Source organism: Dermacentor variabilis, chromosome 10 (assembly GCF_050947875.1).
Source record: "Dermacentor variabilis isolate Ectoservices chromosome 10, ASM5094787v1, whole genome shotgun sequence".
NCBI classification, from domain to species: domain Eukaryota; kingdom Metazoa; phylum Arthropoda; class Arachnida; order Ixodida; family Ixodidae; genus Dermacentor; species Dermacentor variabilis.
The window spans coordinates 122,305,215-122,325,832 of record NC_134577.1 but is presented as its reverse complement, the minus strand read 5'-3'; the positions used below and the strand labels follow the sequence as shown (position 1 = coordinate 122,325,832).

The following is a 20,618-nucleotide window of genomic DNA, read 5'->3' as shown; positions in this document are numbered from 1 at the left end:
TTGGTCAGCCTGCATTCTTGTCTTACATTTCTTGACGCCTGTCCAGCTTCCTTGTAATACCTCGCCATCTTTAATACATCGCATGACTACCAAAGCAGGTCACAAGGAGCGAGCCGACCTGCTCTATCGATGAGCAAGCGGCAAGGGTGAGTGGGGGCAAGGATGATGGACAGACTACCAGTGATTTCCTGCCCGACTTAAAATTCACAAGAACAGCAGGCAAAAAATGAGTAACTGGAAAGAAATATTCTTTCCTTTCTATTCAACTTTCTTTATTTCTAAAAACTAGCGATTGAGAAGAAATATGAACAACCACGCATACTTTAATTCATCCCACTAGATCTTAGGAAGGCCGGCAACCTCCAGAGGCACGCATGTTCTTTGAAACAGAAACTAGCCCTCGCCGACAGGGGGGTTGGCCCCACTGCAGGTGACACTACCAACCGTGGGGGTGGAGTGGACACCAAAGCATGGCTGGCTTCGCTTCGTACTGTTGATGTGAAAATATCGTGGACACAGCATAAAACTGTACCTTTGTCGGCAACTCTCAAATTCAACAGCATTTTTTTTTTTCTCCTTCAATCTTGTTCTTTCCGATTGCCCAACAATGCCGCAAATTTTACGGCGTCTTTCATGTACTAAGGAAAATCCACCAATTTCAATACAATGAAATTTCAATATAATGGAGCAAACTGCCAATTTTACCAATTTGGTTATATTGGGACTCAACAGTACCGGCTATAATGGGAATGCCAGAAAATCCCACAGACAAGCGGTGTAGTGAGCGCGCTACTCAACGAGGTGCGCCAGCAGAAGGGGAAAGTGATGAGGGCAATGCTGAGGACGAGGAGGTGGAGAGATGGAGCGAGCGGGCGAACGAGGTACGGAGGAAAAATAAAAAAGAGAGCTGGGCAGTAGGTGTTGCCTAGGTGGCACAGAAGCCTCCGGTCATTTGTCGTCAGTGGCGTGCAGTCTGCACCGAACACATGCACATCTTTGGCCCTTCAGCTTGTATGTGGAAAGTAAATACAGTTCCTGACTGGCCCATGAACTGGGTCACAATAATGTCTGAATTATCAGGTAGGCTGGAAAAACAAGTTTCTATGGTAGAATAAATTTGTTGTTTTTTTACAATTCCAGCACTGTAGAAAACTCAGTCAAGGTTACAAGTGCGTTTCATGTTCAACCGTAGCGAAGTGCAGGGGCGCTATCGGAGATGGTTGTTCGGCATGTTCGTTCGGTTGCCGGTGCATGCGATTGGCCTACTCCGCGTCGACGTCGCCAGCCGCGAGGCGCGGCCACAGTTTTGGTGAAGTCGAAATGACGACACGCTCCGGTCAATCATCCTCCCACGGAGCATGTTGTCTGCTAGGCACCGAACGCGACAGGAGTTGAGAAGTTTGGAGCGATCATCGCTCGTTACGACACTGCCTTCGCATGGCGTGTCTGATGGATTGGATTGGATCCAAACGGCGGCTTCGGAGCTGAACAGCATGTTTGGATTCAATTCATAGTTTAATTCGAGAAAATGGCTCTTGCGTTGGGAACTTCGGTTGTTGCGCTGGCGTTGCTCGAAGAGGAAGAAGAGCGGGCGGAGGTGCGAAACGCGTTTGAAAAAATGGCAGAAAGCGAATTACGGCGTTGGTTTCGTTTCTCGAAACAAATGGGGGGTTGCTTGTACAAAGAAATCGACCCCATCATCGGGTGCCAGCGAGCCACTTGAAATGTTGTTGCTGCCTCTTGAAAATTGCGCCACTGTTCCCATCGTTTCTTTTTTTTTTCTCTCTCACTTAGCACGACACCACCTAGGGACGACGCAGAGAAACTAACAGTTATAAATTGTAGTAGACACATGTATTACTATTTGACAACGTGTTTAAGCTTGAGAAGAAGAAAAAATACATTTTTAGATAAAGATTTCATTCATTGGAACACAAGAAACACTTCGTTTTGTAATATACTGTCTGCAAGCAGACGACAAACGAGGGAAGTAAACTTCCGGGGAGTTCACTGCTTGCTGATTGGCTGCTCTCTCCACCCCGTTCGCAGAAATTTTGCTTACTGCCACTGTCTGACGTTGCAGCAACCGAACAGAATGCGTATCGAACAAAGATCTCCGATTGCGCCCCAGATATTGCACATGCGACCTTTATTCTGCAATGCTGCCAGCTTAGATTGTGTTCTGCAAATTCATCAGTTCAGAACATTGTCCACATGCGAGTTTGCACCGTGCCTGCCAGCACATGGACAGACAAAAACCTTTCCTATATGCGTTCGTGGTAGGTACCGGCTGATCGCATACCCCGTCTCATGTATGGTATCATGAATTTAGCCTGTGCAAGTGATTTCACGCCAGTTCTCTGTGTATTTGACTATCGGTACGAACATTGGTACAAACATACCCATAGCAAGGGCAAACTTTCTACAATGGCATGCTGCCTGACACCCCCACCGCCTAGGCCTAATCAGCCTTGTGTCATTGGGAGTAGGCAGCCAAAGTTGCAGTTTGCTGCAGACACAATGCAATCCCTTGCCGTAGCTCTACGACACTTTGAAAATGGAGAAACCACCCTGCCAACAAAAGTCAGGGCACATCCTGGTCATGTGCTTTGATTCCTGGACACACACCCCAGCTTAGTCTATATGTTTTGCTTGTGCACAGCCTTTGAAAAATGTTTTAGTTACAGTGTGGTACCACTTATAGTGTAGAAATTTGCAACTCTGACAACTTACATTATAAGCAGTTTGTGCTGTATTACACCTGCAACTTGCACACACACGTTTACCTTAAATAAGATATTACTTGTGAATGTTTCTGCTTCTAGCAGGTGGCATACTATGTTTTGGTTGCAAGTGCTTTGGCCACTGGTCACAAAACTATGTTACTGCACTCATTTCAAAACTACAGACTTTACTTCAGGTTGCTGTCTGTTTCACTATCGCTATCAATGCTTCGCTTTTTGAGCGAAACTGCTACTTTTCTTCTTCCTGCTCCTTTTAAGTCAGATGAAAAATAATGGCGTACACTGCTATGGTTGCTCTCGTTTGATGTCAGCTCCCCGTGTATATTTCCTCATCAATTGTACAGCGCTCAACGTTACGGTAACTAGTGACACATTGAACCTTCAAGTTCGGCCCGAGTTTGTCATTAAGTGCTCTATGGGAGGATGAAACCTTGTTTGAAAAGCCCGTTGCATCGTTTTTATAATTTGAATTTGCCAGAGTTTTTCCCTATTCAAGTACAGTGGAACCTCGTTGATACGATTCCAGTCTGCACAACTTCTCGGTGTCAACGTTTGCAATCAAGAACACAAAAAATTACCTAATGCAATTACACTTCGTTTTTACTGGTTAACAAGTTTCCAGAAAACAATATCTTTCAGCACCAACATTCAGTACATCGCCAAACTGCGATCATATGTTTTTGAGCCACTAGATTGCGTGTGAACAAAAAAAGGCATGAGGCACACATAATCGAGGGCAGTAGACACTGTTACATTCGGGGTGCTGGTCACATTCTATTTTGGGGCCCGCAGATAAGATTGCCCCGCTTGCCACAATATCTTTTCTTTTTATTTTGCCACCCCCAATTGACTACTTGGCGCACAAAAAAGCTTATCGCTGAAGGGATAAAGGTGATCGTTTTCCTGGCACTGCGTGGGTCGTCTGTTCCTTGGGCCGGTTGTCCTGCCGCCTTCGGCATCTAGCCACCGAATACGTAACAACGCTCGCCATGGAAACTTCCCTGCTATTCTCATCTGCCTGTGTCATGTGAAAATGCACCCACACAATCAGCTTCCTCTTCCAGTATCGGCAAATTTTCTCATGGGACGTCATACATCGCATTCACAGCTATTGCCGCCAACCCTACTGTGATAAGCATTTCCACTTATCTGTTTCCCAGCGCACGTGTCGTACCTCTGTTGGAAGCGCACTGCACACTTTTATTAGGTGACAAGCCATATCCATCGCCGTTTCCTGCTGCAACTGTCACGAAGTGAGCGCCATGTTTTACTCTTGTGACATCACATTCCTGCAACGACCACCAGCTCGATTTTGTTTTGGTTTCTCGCCACCTCTTAACACGGCCCACGATAGGAAAGCAATGCTTGCCCCAGGCTGCTTGGGACCCACCAGTGGCATGCATCAATGTCTCGTGCTGCAACAACTCATGCAACACTTCGCATTATGTAGGTGTCAAATACAGCTGAGTCTGCTGAATATTTCAGTGACTTAAGATGGTACAATTTCCAGTTAGTACATTTTTTTTGTCGCATTTTTTTCCAGAACGTTTAAATAAGATTCTACTGTAGATAGCAGCCAGGAACACACCATCCACAGAAGTGTTCAGAAATTTGAACACAATGCCATTGAATATTGTTAGGCAACATAAAAGCTTAAAGTCAGTGCACAAAATAAGTTACAAGAATATTTCCTAGCCCTCATCAGTAACATAACCCAGGTGTAACCCTGAATGGGCGGAATAACAAAATCTTAGTCTGCAGATTGTCCACAAAGTTTGTGACGGAAGAATATCCTTTGTTGCCGCAAAAATTTGGAATGATATACCTAGCTTTATTAAACATCTGCCAAATATTGCACCATCGCTCCAGACGGACTCTTTCAGGAAGCTACCAGTAACCATATTGATGTTGCACTTGAAAATTACTGCTGATATTCTATACCTGCCACATTGATGCTGAAATTTTCATATTAATATTGTACTTGCCAATGAATGTTGTACTTACTCAGCCTTTTTGTAATGGATCCTCAACTAGCCATATCGGCTATGGATTGCTGGCTAAAGGTATGAGAATTAATCCTACTATTTCATGGCACGCACCTAATAGTTTTCTTTCATATGTGCGACGCACTCATTTTTGATCACAGATGCAAACAGTGAGAAAACTCTCGCTAGCCGAAGTAGCATTGCCTGCTTTGTATGAAACTAAGCATAGCACACTGCATCAAGAATGGTCCCACCTGAGCAGCCAACAGGCCCACTGGCTCGCCCGGGTCACAGATGGCTTTCATGTTTCGTATGTAGACCATTTTCCGGAAGTCATCTGCAGTCACAGTCTTTTTTTCCATGGCTTGCCCTTCTCCTGAATCCTCGGCCGAGACAAGGCCGTGAGGATTTTTCTCGATGTAGTCTTCGATTAGAGTATCCAGCCGTTCAGACACGGCACCGAGGTGGACATCACTGCGCAGCTTGGAACACACCGGGTCGGCACACTTCATAGTGGATTTGTTGAGCCTGCAACAGATCACGGTCTATCTTCAATTCCATTTCAAGTTCGTTTATTTTCATGGAAAGCCTCTACAGCTCTTATAGACAGAGCAAAGTAAACAAAACACCATAGGTGCTGTGCTCACAACTGATTAATTACATCCCCTGGAGGACAATCGAAGAAAGTCTGCAATAATATGGGCGTGTGCACATATTGAACACTGCAAAGAAAAAAATTTTAACAAGACTTCTTTCTTCCAAACAGACATGCAGTAGTATCAATGATGCGACCTGGGCCTCTTTTCCTGGTGTGAAAGGCCTCCAAAAGGTTGTGCGCAGTAGTTACTTTGCCTGCACACAATCTTAATCTTTCGAAATTGAGGTTCACACTTGCAAGCCATGCAATATGCAGGCAGACACACATTGCCTTTATTATTAATTAAAAATGTATGCTCCCATGCTTGATCATTACTGCACCGCTCAGTTTTACTCGTAATAGGCCTCTCTAGAAGCCTCGCATAATCAGCAAAAGCAGCATAGATTGCATCGGAGAGAAGTGGTTTCAGTCCAATGCGGTCTTCAGAACAAGTAAATTATTTGGTACTGGCACTGTATTGCCAACAAGTTGGCACCAGCGGCATCCCTTGCTTGACAACTGTTGTTTAAGGGCCCCTCACCAGGCCCCAGAGAAAATTTCGGTTGCACGGTGGAAGTTGTTACGCGCCCTCTTGGTCCTGTGCCACTGCAATAATTTTTCAAATTGGTTCATTAATAGCTGAGACAGACATATTTAAGTGCCTCGAACCCATGATTTCAGGAGGTGAGCATCACCACCAAAAAAGACACACTCTCCACATGTCCAGTCTAGACTACGCAAGCAAAATTCCTTCCCTGTGTTCTCCCATACCGGAGCTAGAGGATCACATGATGCATATGTCACATGCTCCACCTTCTTTTTCTTTTTCCCGTGCTTTCCTGCTGCCCAACACACTTCTGCTAATAGTCGAGCGCGGGAGCTGTTGCATTTGTTGCACTTCGCACAGCGCACGATCTTGTGTGCTGTGCGCATGAACACCTCCCTAGCGGTATAAGTCAGAGCTACACAAACACTGAGGAAGATGCAAGCAGAACACAGAGCATTATCGCACGTTGGAACATGGTAGAAAATGATGTAGTTTTGATCTCACCATGCAGAACTGCACGACGCGGGAACAAGCGGATGAAACGTAGGTACACCTTGGGTATGCCAAACAACTTGCAATAAATTAGTAAAATGCCAATAAAGTAAAACAGTGTTAATTCGCATTTCACAGGACCGAAAAAAATGGCCGAATTAACAGAATGTCAAATTATCGAGGGTATCAAGAAATCAATATCAACACGCTTTCATTACCAAAATAATGAGCTAATCCCATTTCTATTTTGCACAAAAGCAGTGCGGAAGCTGCAATTCTCCTCATCTTGTGGCTTATTAGCACTTGCAGTGGCAAAGGCCTCGCGACTTTCACAGCATGGCCACGGCGCATGTTTTCCATCCGAGACAGGCCTTTTACTACTGCGCCCACATCCAGATTATTTTTTTCACCAGTGAGCTGGTCATCGTCGATCATGATGTAGCCAGTGCTCTTCATCCTCAAAAGCTTGTCAAAATGAAACTACTGTTTGCACAACTGCTGTGGACGAAACCACGGCTGCTGATGACGCGATCGTGGATGGTGACCTTGCAGGTTCTGATGGCGCGCGGCTGATGCGCGCACTGAGTCAAAATGAAACTACCGTTTGCTGCAACCGCAGATGAAACCGCAGTCATTATCAATGCGATTATGAATGCCAACTATGCAATAATGAAGGAACGCAGCTGACGCGGTGCTATGCGTGGCAGTGGACGCAAGAACAAAGGATTTAGAGGTACAAAGATGCACGAAGCGTTCCGGCGTTGACGTCATTCGCATACGATTGTCACTGATGACTACAGTGATGAGGACTCCGCAGCTTCGTTTCAGTGGATGCTGACACCATTTTAGCTCTCTTGCGTCGCACATTTCCGGTGCTACAGCACTCGCCGAGCTCCGAGAGTTGTCCGAATTAACCGATGTGCGGCCAAACACGTCCAAATTAACTAGAGTTTCATTGCATTAAATAATGCATACGCCTGCCGGCACCAAAGAGCGAGTTCGAATTATCTGATTTCCCAAATTAATGAGTGCCGAATTAAGGATGTTTTACTGCACAACAAACAAGAATACAGTGAGTCACAGGACTTAACAAAGTAAATTTAAAATCTTTATCAGCATTATGAATGTGTAATGAATGTATGCTTGTTTATTATTACCCTCAGGGCCAAGGAAATTAAAGAGGGGAGTGGGTTACAGCAACTGAGAAAAAGAAACAAACATAAGCAGTTGGAACGTTTATGTATGAAGGCTTCTGATTATACAGTTTTATCTATATTTTACAACATCATGATAAATTGGTAGCAAACTAAGATAGTAAAGTGGAAAACACAAATGCACTTAGGTTACAACACTACAGTAAATAAAAAATGCTTCGATTACACATTGTTAGCTAAAGGTGCTCAAAATCTTTTGTTATCGTAAATGGATACGACTTCACCAGGAAGATGGTTCCATTCCATGGATGACTGAAGGAAAAATTACTGCAAAAAAGTTTTCGTGTGGCGTGATTCGAGACCAAACTTATAGCGATGGTCAATTCGAGGCAATACGTATTGTGGCTGAAAAGCGATTGTAGCGGAGTGTTGAATAAAGGTATAATTTATTAAAAAGAACTAAACGTGATTTTACGACGAGCTACACTGCCAAGCTACACTCCGTTTGCGGCGGCTGGTGCGAAATGTTCCGTACCAGCAGATTGTCTGAGGCTCACAGATGGCTTATATTATCACATAATCCGTCTGCCTACATAAGTAGTTTATTCTCAGCAAGTTCTTTCTGAGCCATGAGCAAGGCAACAGGTGGAAGTCCTTCATCTGCCACTACTGCTAAAAGAGCTGCCCAAGCAGAGGCCCAGCACCGTCGCTGCCAGAATCCAGAGGTGCGCTATGCCGAACCAGGCATTGGTGCAGCAAGTCTAGCGTATGTCCATCTATTCCTCCGACCACAAAGCTACCTTCATGACAATCAAGAACTGGGAGTGGAGTGTTTCTTGAAGTGAAGAATAACAAGTTGTAACTGAACATACATGTCTTGCTCGAATTATGTGCCTCAGTATATAGAAAAGCCGAAACAGCTAAAGAGCTGCGCTCAAATTTTGCATTAGGAAGTAATGTAATCGTCGGCAATTTTTTTTTTTCCACAACGAGCATTTACTGACCCTTTTGGTACCCGTCAGGTCAATGTCTTATAGCGTGCGACATTCGCGTCTCCCGTGCGCATCTCCCGGCCTCCCCTTTACCGTGGAACTGGTGGACCCGTCCGCTCTTCCGCTGCGTGTGTGGGGGCAGCAACGACCACAGTTTTGTTGTTGCTTGTTGCCTCCGTGCACATCAACGATATCAATGTTTCTATCGGTTCGTTCGTGCGAGTTCCTGCCGCCAGAAAGGAGATGGACGTCGGCAAACGGAAGTGCAAAACAATATCAATTGAGCAGAAGGTGGCTATGCTGAAAGCTGTCGAGTCTGGCGTCAAGAAGAAAAAAGCGGCCGAAGAGTTCGGCATAGCGTTGAGCACGCTGTCCACGATTTTGAGAAGCAAAGAAGCTGTCACCAGTGCTATTGCACATGGCGACAGAAAGAAGCTGTGATGCTTTCGAAGCTGTAGAGAAGGTGGCCTTCAAGTCGTTTTTGGACGTAAGAGCAAGTGGCACTCCTGTGAGTGGGGCACTGTTGCAGAGCAAAGCGAGGGACTTCGCATGCATCATGGGGCACGATGGTTTTGTGGCGACTGTGGGCTGGCTGTAGCGTTTCAAAGAGCGCCACATCGTCGGCAGGTCTGTCAGCGGGGAAGCGTAGTCTGTCGACCGCGAAGCTGCAGTGGTGTGGGTGGAGACAAACGTTGGACAGCTGCTAGAAAAACACAATGTCAAGGATTTGTTCAACGCAAATCAGACAGCCCTGTCCTACCAGATGCTGCCACAAAAAACCTTGGCCTTCAAAGGTGAACGCTGCCAGGACGGTAAGTAGAGCAAGGTCTGCGTAACCGTGTTGCTTTGTGCCAACATGGATGGGTCGGAAAAGGTGCCGGACCTCTTGGTCAGCATAAGTGTGTCACCATGATGCATCAAAGGCAAACGAAAGCTTCAAGTGAGTTATGTATCCAACTGTAAGGCTTGGATGAGAGAAATTTTAGCACAATGGCTGCAGGAATGGGACGAGTGGCTGGGCAAGCTGAACCGGAAGATATGCCTCGTACTGGACAACTGTAGAGCCCACCACACCGCCGCTGTGCTCAGAAACATCGAGCTATGCTTCTTGCTGCCAAAATGCACTGCAGTTGTGCAACCTCTTGACCAAGGAGTTATCATGAACTTTAGGTCGGGCAAACGCAAGCGTGTGATCGACAAGATTCTGCTCAATATGAGCATGAAGCGTGAGTCCACAATCAACTTGTACATGGCGATCGAGATGCTAAAGGCTGCTTGGACGGCTGTACTGGCAAGCATGATCGCCAATTGTTTCCAGCACGCCTCATTTGGCGGTCAGCAGCTGCGGTTACAGCGAAGATCTCGGTGCTGCTGCCAATGATGGTGCCACGGGCGACCAAGCCCTAGTGTCGTGGGACACTCTCCTTGACGCCAGCACTGTGACCAACTGCGACACCTTCTGCACGTACGTCTGTGCCGATGCTCACACGGTGACGACAGAAGAGCTAACAGAGGCGGAAATTGTGCGTGCAGTGACGGAGGTGCCTAACGGCGACAGTGTCGAATGTGTCAACGACAGCCTGGCGCCTAATATTGGCAAACCCAACGTACCGAAGCAAGCACAAGCCCTGGATGCGGCAGACCTGCTGCGCCACTTATTTGGCGCTCCCGATGACGGCAAGGACGGACTGGAAATAGCGGCTGCAGCTTAAAAAGCCATCATTCGCCTGAAGATGTGGCAAAAATCTATCAAGGACTTATTTTCAGTGAAGTGAGCCACCAGCTGGTATGTTGTTGATCAATCAGTGATGAGCCGTTTGGCGTGAATAAAGTAGCAATTCCTTGGTCTTTTTTTCGCTTGTTCTTTTTCGTGCAACGGCCGTTTTCTTTTTCGCGTGGCAGGCTGCTGTGAGATTTGGTGGCGAGTGCATCCTCTCTTGCTTGCTAACTATGGATAGAAATGGATAGTGGCTATAACGAACTAATGGTTATAACGAAGTAATTACGACCCCCCTTCAACTTCGCTATAACGAGGTTTTACTGTAGTTCTTTGCGACGCGCTCATACTTTCCAAGCCAGTTACTGACGTCCATGGTGTTGGTGCCACAGAAAGAGGCAAGGTTGGATCAAGATTAGTGTCTGGAGTGACAGTGCTTTGTTTGATGCAGTATCCAAACACAGTATCTCCATCTGCTGACATGGTGGAACTTGCCAGGATACCTTCGCTGCAGAATTATGCCTTGTGTAGAACCCAGCACTTCTACCAAAATGCCAGGGGAAAAGATATTATTAGGAATATATTTTAAAACTATCTACAGCGACCTGCAGCACTGCCACGATGGCGGTGAGACAACCTTTACAATTGTAATTTTCTTCCCTCCAGTGGCCAACGTCTTTGTCACACTGATCATAGTCTCGTAACAATATTAAAGTTAGTCCTGAAATGCAAGACATGCCCATTATCGCTATTATTGTGAAGTCTTGCCAGTCCAAATTTCAGGGTTCATACAGAACATCCAATGCAAAATTTAAGGAGAATTCAAGAATTTCTAGGGTGCTGAAAGCCAAAACTTCAGAAGGATGGAACAAATTTCAGTCATACACAAAAACTAAAAAAAAAACCTCTTAAAATAGCTAAGCAGCCAGTGAATTGCACACAAACTTCCAGGCTATTCAAGTGAATTTTAAAATTTGGCTTTCCCGTTCCATGTAAATCGCCTAGTGGCACATCGCACACTTTGCTATGTGAGGGTTACTAGTGTCTGGCTTCACTGAAAGATACTAGTCACGTAAAAGTCGAATAACTAAATCTTACTTTTTTCCAGGCATTTCTAGAATGCCACCAAAAAGGCAGCCAGGATGCCTGCAATGTAAACCAGCTACAAAACAAGAGAAATGGTGCAGATTGACTGGCTGGCCTGGCTACGTCTAGCACCATAATGGCAATGGTGAGTTAAACAAGCCTGTCAGTGGTTGTGGACATGTCACACTGCAATCACATGGTGAAACTGCTAAAAGAGAATATATAGAACCATTTCCCAATAGACAATGTCCACGACATAGTGCTAATGCAGAGTTTGTTACTTTGAATGTTCAGAAGTCACCCCTAACTCCAGTTTTTAAGGAAATGAAGAAGCACATTTACTTTCAGGAAGTTGTAAGGGTGCTTGAATCTTCTTCCAAATTCAAAGGTATTTAAGGATTTCAAGGAGGTGTACAAACCTCAAAAACTTGCTATTCTTATGTGATAATCAGGCCAGGTATGACGACATTGACGATACATAAAGGAAACAATAGCACTGCACACATTTTCTCTGGTTACGCTCATGAGTGGCAGCCACAGTGATCACAAGAATGAAGCTAACTGGTACGCCTTGATGTGTCCAGCTTCTGGGTGCTTATACAGACAATAGTTAGCAGAAACAAGCATCATCATAAACACTAATGATGCTCTGATGCTTGCACTACTTCTGTTAAGGCTCAGAAAATTTCTACCTCACTTTTAACAGAAAGATAATAATGCAGGATGTCATGTCAGTACTCCTTTATGGTTGCATTAGCATGAGAATGTTATACACTACCTCAAATTAAGCTTTTTAAGCAGTCTAAAAGTTTTGTTGCAGTTGACCTTTAAACTGTAGTGACCCTCAAATTCTCAGGTCCCCACACAAGTCACGTGCAGAATACTTAGGGAGGAGGAATAAAGTTTATTCCTCCTCCCTAAGTATTCTGCACGTGACTTGTGTGCCATGTGGAACATCACCCTGTGGACACGATAGAATCAAGCATCCCCACCAAATAAACCTGATGCTGAAGAGAGCTGATACAAACATTTCAATGAAAACATTTTACTGCAAGTGAATGCGGAGCCTTACTTATGACGTGTCCTTTCGTCGAGGTTGAAGTAAGCCTCCAAGATCGCCTGACGAGCAGTCTCGGAAGTTCCATTGTGAAATCGGCTGAAGTGCTCTTCCCGCACTAGCGACCCTTGGGTTTGCGAGAAGAGGGTAAATGCACTCTGTCTGCGAGACGTGTGAGTGTCAGCATCTCTGTCCATTTTGTTCCTCCATTTGCGCACCTAGAAAAAAGATGTTCCTTGCCTTAAACATGGCAGCCGCCGCAATGACAAGAATTTGTTTTAAAGAATAAACAGTCGCATTCATCACAACACTACAGAAATTGAGCATCATTGATGGAAAATGCATCATATATGCTTTTTGTGCTTGTTAGCTAGTTATGCCAGGCCCGCAGCCTCACAAGCATAGCACTGTGCAAGGAACTAAAGGGAGTTTTATTTTCGATTCTTGTGCAGCATAATCTGGGGCTGTTATATGAATCTGTCAATTCTGTGCGCGGCATTAAATTTAATGTGGTCATGAAGCAGCACATGCATTCCTACAACACGTCAAATTTAACATAGCCGTGAAGCAGTGAACGCATTTGTAGAAAAATTTTCAAGCATATGAATTAACTGTAGTGCTGTGAACTCGAGTGTGATAAAAAATGACAGTTAAGTTAAAGCCCCAGATGGCAGCTGTCCAATGTTTCCATAAGATAGCGTCGAAATCAATGTTATGTATTGCCACACCCTATGCCACTTAAGGGGGGTGTGGGCGGTCAAATTGCAAAAATCGCTGAAAGAAAAAAATACAATTTGGGAAACCACTCATCTCGGCATCTGCAATGCCTAATATGCACTGCATCAAAATGGTTTAGCTGAAAATGCACTCGAAGCGCAAGAAAAATAATTGTGTCACCACAGACAGGGTGGAAGTACAGTTGGTTCGACTGTACTGCTCTGAACTGCAGAGCCCACCTGAACTCTGAACCGACTGAACTGCGCTGAATGAGGAGCCGGCGAACAAGGTACAAGCAGTGCAGTTGGCGCGGTCCATTTGTGTTTCGGAAGGTGGCGCGGCGTAGAGATATAGGCGCAGGCCATTCGTGTTAATAGGATTGGAAGGGTGACAGGAAAGAAGGGCTCAGAGAAGGCTGGGAAATGAGCCCACGGTGGCTGTTCGAGCAGTGGGCCATCGTGCAACGGCATGAATTTCTCATTTTCTTTTTTCTTCGCAAGGATTTCGCATTTCACTACCTTTCGGCTCGGACGTCAAGCAGCAAAATTTCATTGTTATAACCCATAATGTGGCATCGGGGCATTGTAGTAAGCGGGCTATTTCCGCATGCAAAACATACAAAAGTTGATGGTGCAGCAGCTTCTCATTGTTATAACCGATATATTGTTAAAACCGGTATTGTTACAAGTGTACAAGCGGCTGCTTGCAGAGGCACCTCTCCAATTGCACTTGGTGCAACAAAAGCGATCGCTGAAGTGGAGCCACATCATGCTCTGTATAAAGTCCAAGTACGATAAGACTCTATCGCACCCTGTGGGCTTCCTGCTTTAGGTGCTAGAGAAAGTGTTCGAGGGTGAGACAAGAGAGATGGTGGCATCACAAGTGCTGCCTTCCCGTGCAAGCAAAGGGAAAAGGGGGAGGGGAGTGAGCTTGCAGCAACGCAATCAAGCGGACGTGAGAGACGGGGGGGGGGGGGGGGGGGGGGTAAGTAGGCGCACGTCTCAGCTATGGCTGTAAGTATGGCTGAGTGCATACGCGGCCGTGTACCCTGCTTTAGAAGTAATCTGCCGCGCGTGCAAAGAGTGGGCTTGCCAAGACGCCGTAGCGTTATGTAAGCTGTGTTCCCATGCGTTTAGTATTAGAGGTTGCATAATCTCAAGTTTCGGTGACTCAATGGAGCGAAAGGCAGACGAACCATTTGCTCCCCGTCGCTGGCACTTTTAATGATAGTGTCGTCCCAGTGCGGGCGACACTATCAGCCACGGGGACTTCGCTTAATTTGCACTGCGGATGTGAAGATATTGTCGACATGGCATGAAACCATACATTCGTCACCAACTCCCAAATTTGTCAAAATGAATTGTTTTCCAATTCAAATTTGCTTTTTTCGATTGCCCCATAATTCGGAAAAATTCTGCAGTCCCTTCCTGCGCAAGAAAAATCGATCGACAACTGTATTTACATAAAAGGTTGAATTTCAATACTACGAAATTTCAATATAACAAAGCAAATTGCAGATTTTACGTACTTTGTTATCTCAACGTATTTCATACTGAAGCTGCAAAAGGTTTCTTGGCGTAACGATAGGTGGAGCAACTGCGCCAAGAGCAGTGCATTGCCCGGATGCGTGGCACGATCACGCAGTGTCGCCAGTGGTGTCGCTGGGAGCAATATCAGCGGTTCTCTCACCTCTCGTGTATTTCACCATGTACGCTACTTTGCTGCTCTTGTGTTGTGCCGACAGGCTTGGTCATTAGGCCTACCACACAATGTCTCCTCGCGGCATAGGCTACAGTGCGAAAATGCTCAAGGAGAAGGTGGAGATCCTTCTCGGAAGTGTACGCTAGCAAGAATAGCAAACTGGAAATTGCAAAGAAGCATTGCATTCCGAAGAGCATGCTCTCAACTTATATACAAAATAAGTAGGCAATTGATGAGGAGGCCTATGAATCTGAAGCTTTCATTAACAGTCACGAGGAACTTTGGCCCGCAAAGCAGCCGGAATTGGAGCACGCAGTAGACACTTGGATAAAGGAGATGAAAAGTCGGGACATTTCACTGAGTAGCTGATGGTCATGTGTAGGCAGCAGATTACGCGCTTCGCCTTAAGATCAAGCATTTCAGTGCTTCAGAAGGGTGGCTACATCATTTCCAGGACAGGCAGGAGATCGTGTTTCACACTTTGTCAGGCGAAAGCAAGGATGTCAGCTGGAAGACATGCGCAACATGGCAGAACGGTGCTTTGCAGGAGTACTTGAAGGCCACAGAATATCTTGAACGCAGAAGAAGCCGCTCTTTTCTACAAGCTGTTACCAAGCAAGACAATGACATACAAAGGAGACAGCTGTACAGGCGGGAAGCGCAGCAAGGAGCGCAAAACCGTCTTGTTTGCAGCAAACGTGACCGGGACAGAGAAACCGCCCCTCCTTGTCATAGGCACCCCTCCTTGTCATAGGCAAGGCTCTTAAGCCTCGCTGCTTCAAAAATATCTGCACACTGCTGGTGAAATACACAGCTAATCGCAAGGCTTTGATGATGCAAGAAATATTCAAGCAGTGGCTAATCAAGCTTGACAGTAAGTTTGAACTAAGCAACAGAAAAGTGAACTAGGGTGGTTGCTTGAGCTAGTTGGTAATTCATGATCAAAAATAACGTACAGCGCAACAGACAAGAACTGCGAAGACGACATACACAGCGCTGACTTCCAACAACATTTAATTGCGTTGCCACATCGTGTGTATATATACAAGAAAGGGCATGCGCAGAAAATGACCGCGCTGACCCCTGGTGAAGTCACGTATATAAACAGATAGAAATTGTAATGCTTTTTTTTTTTTCTGGTGACCATGCTCTTAGTTCAGTGACTTGCTGTTAGAACACCCCATGTGACTGCCTTTCATTTTCTGCGCATGCCCTTTCTTGTATATATACACACGATGTGGCAACGCAATTAAATGTTGTTGGAAGTCAGCGCTGTATGTCGTCTCCACAGTCCTTGTATTTCGCGCTGTACGTTATTTTTGAACAGAAAAGTGCTTTTGATTGTCGACAACTGTTCCGCACACAAGGTTGATGTCGATCTGACGGCCATTAACCTTGTGCTTCTCCTTCCAAACACAATGGCAGCCATGCAAGCAACGGACCGGGTCGTCATTAAGAATTTAAAATTGTTCTAAAGGCACCACATGTTGGAGCATTTGGTTGTGTGCGCAAACATGAAAGCACACTGTGACACTGTTCACGGCCTTGCATATGTTGGTGTGTGGCAGGGATCAGGTCATTACAGCAACAGTTGCTAACTGTTTCCGCCACTATGGCTTCATTGTGGCAGATGAGGCCCAAGGCACGGAAGCAGATTGCAAGCCCGGTCAGCACAAGGTCATCCCCACAGGATTATGCAATGCACTGGAAGAGATCAGCTTCGACAACTACGTCGAGGCGGATGCCAGTGTGGCGGTGTACGGCGCTCTGACGGACGACAACGTCCTCATGCAGGTTACTGGCGAAGAACCTGTCATCGATGAAGATGGCAAGGAAGACAAAGAAACGATTCAGCCCCCTGCTTTGCAAGTAATGGAGGCACTTGGTCTTGCGCACCCATTCTTTAACTTCAAGGAGGGTGAAGATGATGCTCTGCATCACATTCGTGCTTTGGAAGACAAAGTGATGACCATTGCTTTCAAAGAAGCAAGAAGTGATCACAGATTATTTTGGTCAATAAACAATGTGAATTACAAGGGCTTTCTAACAACCCAGTCTAAATTCTGGCTGTTTTTCAATGACTTTTGTTAATTCAAATTCGGTTTAATTTGACCTCGTTAAGCGTCCTTGTGAAATTTGAATTAACGAAGAAGCATTGAACATCTTTTGCCAACATGTCAGTATCCATGCAAAGCTAAATGAGGAAGTAGTCCCTCTGTCCAAGGCATTCAGTTTGAATGATACTAACAGAATAAGGATGAATGAACCTGTGGTGGAGGATTCTAAATTACAGCTGAGCTCATGTAGCTGATACACAGACAACAGAGCGAGAGTGGGTTCCCTTGCACACCCTCATTCGCTGCTGGCTAACCATGACGGCAGCCATAATTTTGTGACTCACGGCATCCAGATCCTTCCAGGTGGCAAACTGCTGACTAAATTAGGTGTGGCTACCGCAGCATAATTTGGCAACAAGATATTTATATCAAGTGACATTCAAGAATGTGGCGGCATGCAGGGGGTTGTGCAAGAGTAGTAGACAGTGAGACTAGTTGACTGCATCGATCGCAGAAAGTACAATAACACATTGTTCTTGTGTGCGCGCCACTTGCTTTTGGGGCTTCGAATTCAAGTATCAACTGTCTGAGACGCGGGGGTATGTAAAGTGAAGGGATTACTTCGGTCATGTGCTAATTGTGGCCATGTTGTCCCTGCAAACTTCATAATCTCATCCATCCATCTAACTTTCTGCCGACCCTGCTACGCTTCCCTTCCCTTGGAATCCAGTCCGTAACCCTTAATGGCCATCGGTTATCTTCCCTTCTCATTACATGTCCTGCCCATGCCCATTTCTTTCTCTTGATTTCAACCAAGATGTCAATCACTCGTGTTTGTTCCCTCACCCAATCTGCTCTTTTCTTATCCCTTAACATTACACCCATCATTCTTCTTTCCATAGCTCGTTGCGTCGTCCTCAGTTTAAGTAGAACCCTTTTCGTAAGCCGCCAGGTTTCTGCCCTGTAGGTGGGTACTGGTAAGACACAGCTATGATGCACTTTTCTCTTGATGGATAATGGCAACCTGCTGTTCACGACCTGAGAATGCCTGCCAAACCCACCCCAGCCCATTCTTATTCTTCTGATTATTTCAGTCTCATAACCCGTATCCACGGTCACTACCTGCCCTAAGTAGATGCATTCCCTTACCACTTCCAGTGCCTCGCTACCTATCATAAACTGCTGTTCTCTTCCGAAACTGTTAAACATTACTTTAGTTTTCTGCAGATTCATTTTTAGACCCACCCTTCTGCTTTGCCTGTCCAGGTCAGTGAGCATGCATTGCAATTGGTCCCTGAGTTACTAAGCAAGGCAATATCATCAGCGAATCGCAAGTTGCTAAGGTATTCTCCATCAACTTTTATCCCCAATTCTTCCCACTCCAGGTCTCTGAATACCTCCTGTAAACACGCTGTGAATAGCATTGGAGAGATCGTATCTCCCTGCCTGACGCCTTTTTTTATTGGGATTTTGTTGCTTTCTTTATGGAGGACTACGGTGGCTGTGGAGCCGCTATAGATATCTTTCAGTATTCTTACATGCGGCTCGTCTACACCCTGATTCTGTAATGCCTCCATGACTGCTGAGGTTTCGACAGAATCAAACGCTTTCTCGTAATCAGTGAAAGCTATATATAAAGGTTGGTTATATTCCGCACATTTCTCTATCACCTGATTGATAGTGTGAATATGGTCTATTGTTGAGCAGCCTTTACGGAATCTTGCCTGGTCCTTTGGTTGACAGAAGTCTAACGTGTTCCTGATTCTATTTGCGATTAACTTAGTAAATACTTTGAAGGCAACGGACAGTAAGCTGATCGGTGTATAATTTTTCAAGTCTTTGGCGTACCCTTTCTTATGGATTAGGATTATGTTAGTGTTCTTCCATATTATTTTATCCATATTAGTAATGATATTGCTGGCTTTGTCTCTTAATGCATACATCTGATTTTTGCCTATTCCTAGTTTCTTCTTCACTGCTTTTAGGCTTCCTCCGTTCCTGAGAGCATGTTCTCAATTCTATCCATATTATACTTCCTTATGTATTGTTTTACACTTGTTGATTAACCTGGAAAGTTCCGCCAGTTCTATTCTAGCTGTAGGGTTAGAGGCTTTCATACACTGGCGTTTCTTGACCAGATCTTTCGCCTCCTGTGATAGCTTACTGGCATCCTGTCTAACTAAGTGACCACCGATTTCTATTGCACACTCCTTAATGATGCCCATAAGATTGTCATTCATTGCTTCAAGACTAAGGTCCTCTTCCTGAGTTAAAGCCAAATACCTGTTCTCCAGCTTGATCCGGATTTTCCTTCTTACCGCTAACTCACTGATCGGCTTCTTATGTATCAGTATTTGCCGTTACCTCCTCAAGCCTAGGCTAATTCGAGATCATACCATCCTATGGTCACTGCAGCACACCTTGCCGAGCACATCCACACCTTGTATGATGCCAGGGTTAGCGCAGAGTATGAGGTCTATTTCATTTCTAGTCTCGCCATTCGGGCTCCTCCACGTCCACTTTCAGCTATGCCGCTTGCGGAAGAAGGTATTCATTATCCGTAAATTATTCCGTTCTGCAAACTCTAATAACTCTCCCCTGCTATTCCCATAACCTAAGCCATATTCCCCCACTGACTTGTCTCCAGCCTGCTTTTTGCCTACCCTGGCATTGAAGTCGCCCATCAGTATAAAGTATTTTGTTTTGACTTTACCCATCGCCGATTCCACGTCCTCACAGAAGCTTTCAACTTCCTGGTCATCATGGCTGGATGTAGGGGCGTAGACCTGTACGACCTTCAATTTGTACCTCTTATTAAGTTTCACAACAAGACTTGCCACTCTCTTGTTAATGCTATAGGATTCCTGTATGTTACCAGCTATACTCTTATTAATCAAGAATCCGACTCCTAGTTCTCGTCTTTCTGCTAAGCCCCGGTAGCACACAACGTGTCCGCTTTTTAGCACTGTATATGCTTCATTTGTCCTCTTAACTTCACTGAGCCCTATTATATCCCAGTTACTGCCCTCTAATTCCTCCAATAGTACTGCTAGACTCGCTTCACAAGATAACGTTCTAGCATTAAGCGTTGCCAGGTTCATATTCCAATGGCAGCCTGTCCGGATCCAGCGATTCTTAGCACCCTCTGCTGCGTCACAGGTCTGATCGCCACCGTGGTCAAATGCTTCGCAGCTGCTGGAGACTGAGGACTGGGGTTTGATTGTTGTATTCACATATGAGGATGTGGCCAAGTACTGCACCAGGGTGGCCAATCCTGCTCTGGTGAGGGAGCGCATTACTGGTTCTGGTCACTGGGATGAGGCCACATTCCAGGCTTGTTTATGCAATTTTATCAGCATGTGGATCTTTTGTTATTATTTTTTATTAATCCGGTGGAAAATTGCACGGCACCGGAATTCGTACCACGGTCCTCTTGCATGCGAGGCGAATGCTCTATTTCTACGCCACCGCTGCTGCGTAATCCTGCGGTACTATGGGCCAAAACCAATATGGTTATGAGGCATAGCATAGTGAGGGATCACGGATTAATTCTGACCACGTGGGATTCTTTAAGGTGGGGACGCAGGTTTCGCATCACGAAAAATAGCCAAAAAATATATTTTCTGAAAATCACATTTTCAGTTTGTATAACTGCCTTTCTATCTGATTCCGAAATATCATCCCTATAAACCAGGTAGAAGTGCTCTAAAAAATTTGTTTTATCAGCCAAGG

The 20,618-nt window shown here is 45.3% G+C and overlaps 1 protein-coding gene across 3 annotated transcripts in view; it reads right to left on the bottom strand.

Moving 5' to 3' along the window:
* Positions 1-20,618, bottom strand: part of Polr1A (RNA polymerase I subunit RpI1) — a 314,770-nt gene that overhangs the window by 87,422 nt on the left and 206,730 nt on the right. For all 3 annotated transcript variants that reach the window (XR_012823481.1, XM_075673365.1, XM_075673366.1), the window contains exons 20-21: positions 12,427-12,629; positions 4,984-5,257 (exon numbers count right to left, since the gene is read on the bottom strand). Coding sequence is in view for 2 of the 3 variants with exons in the window: in XM_075673365.1 (XP_075529480.1) it covers positions 4,984-5,257; positions 12,427-12,629 (477 nt within the window). In the remaining variant the exon portion in view is untranslated. The remainder of the gene's footprint in view (positions 1-4,983; positions 5,258-12,426; positions 12,630-20,618) is intronic.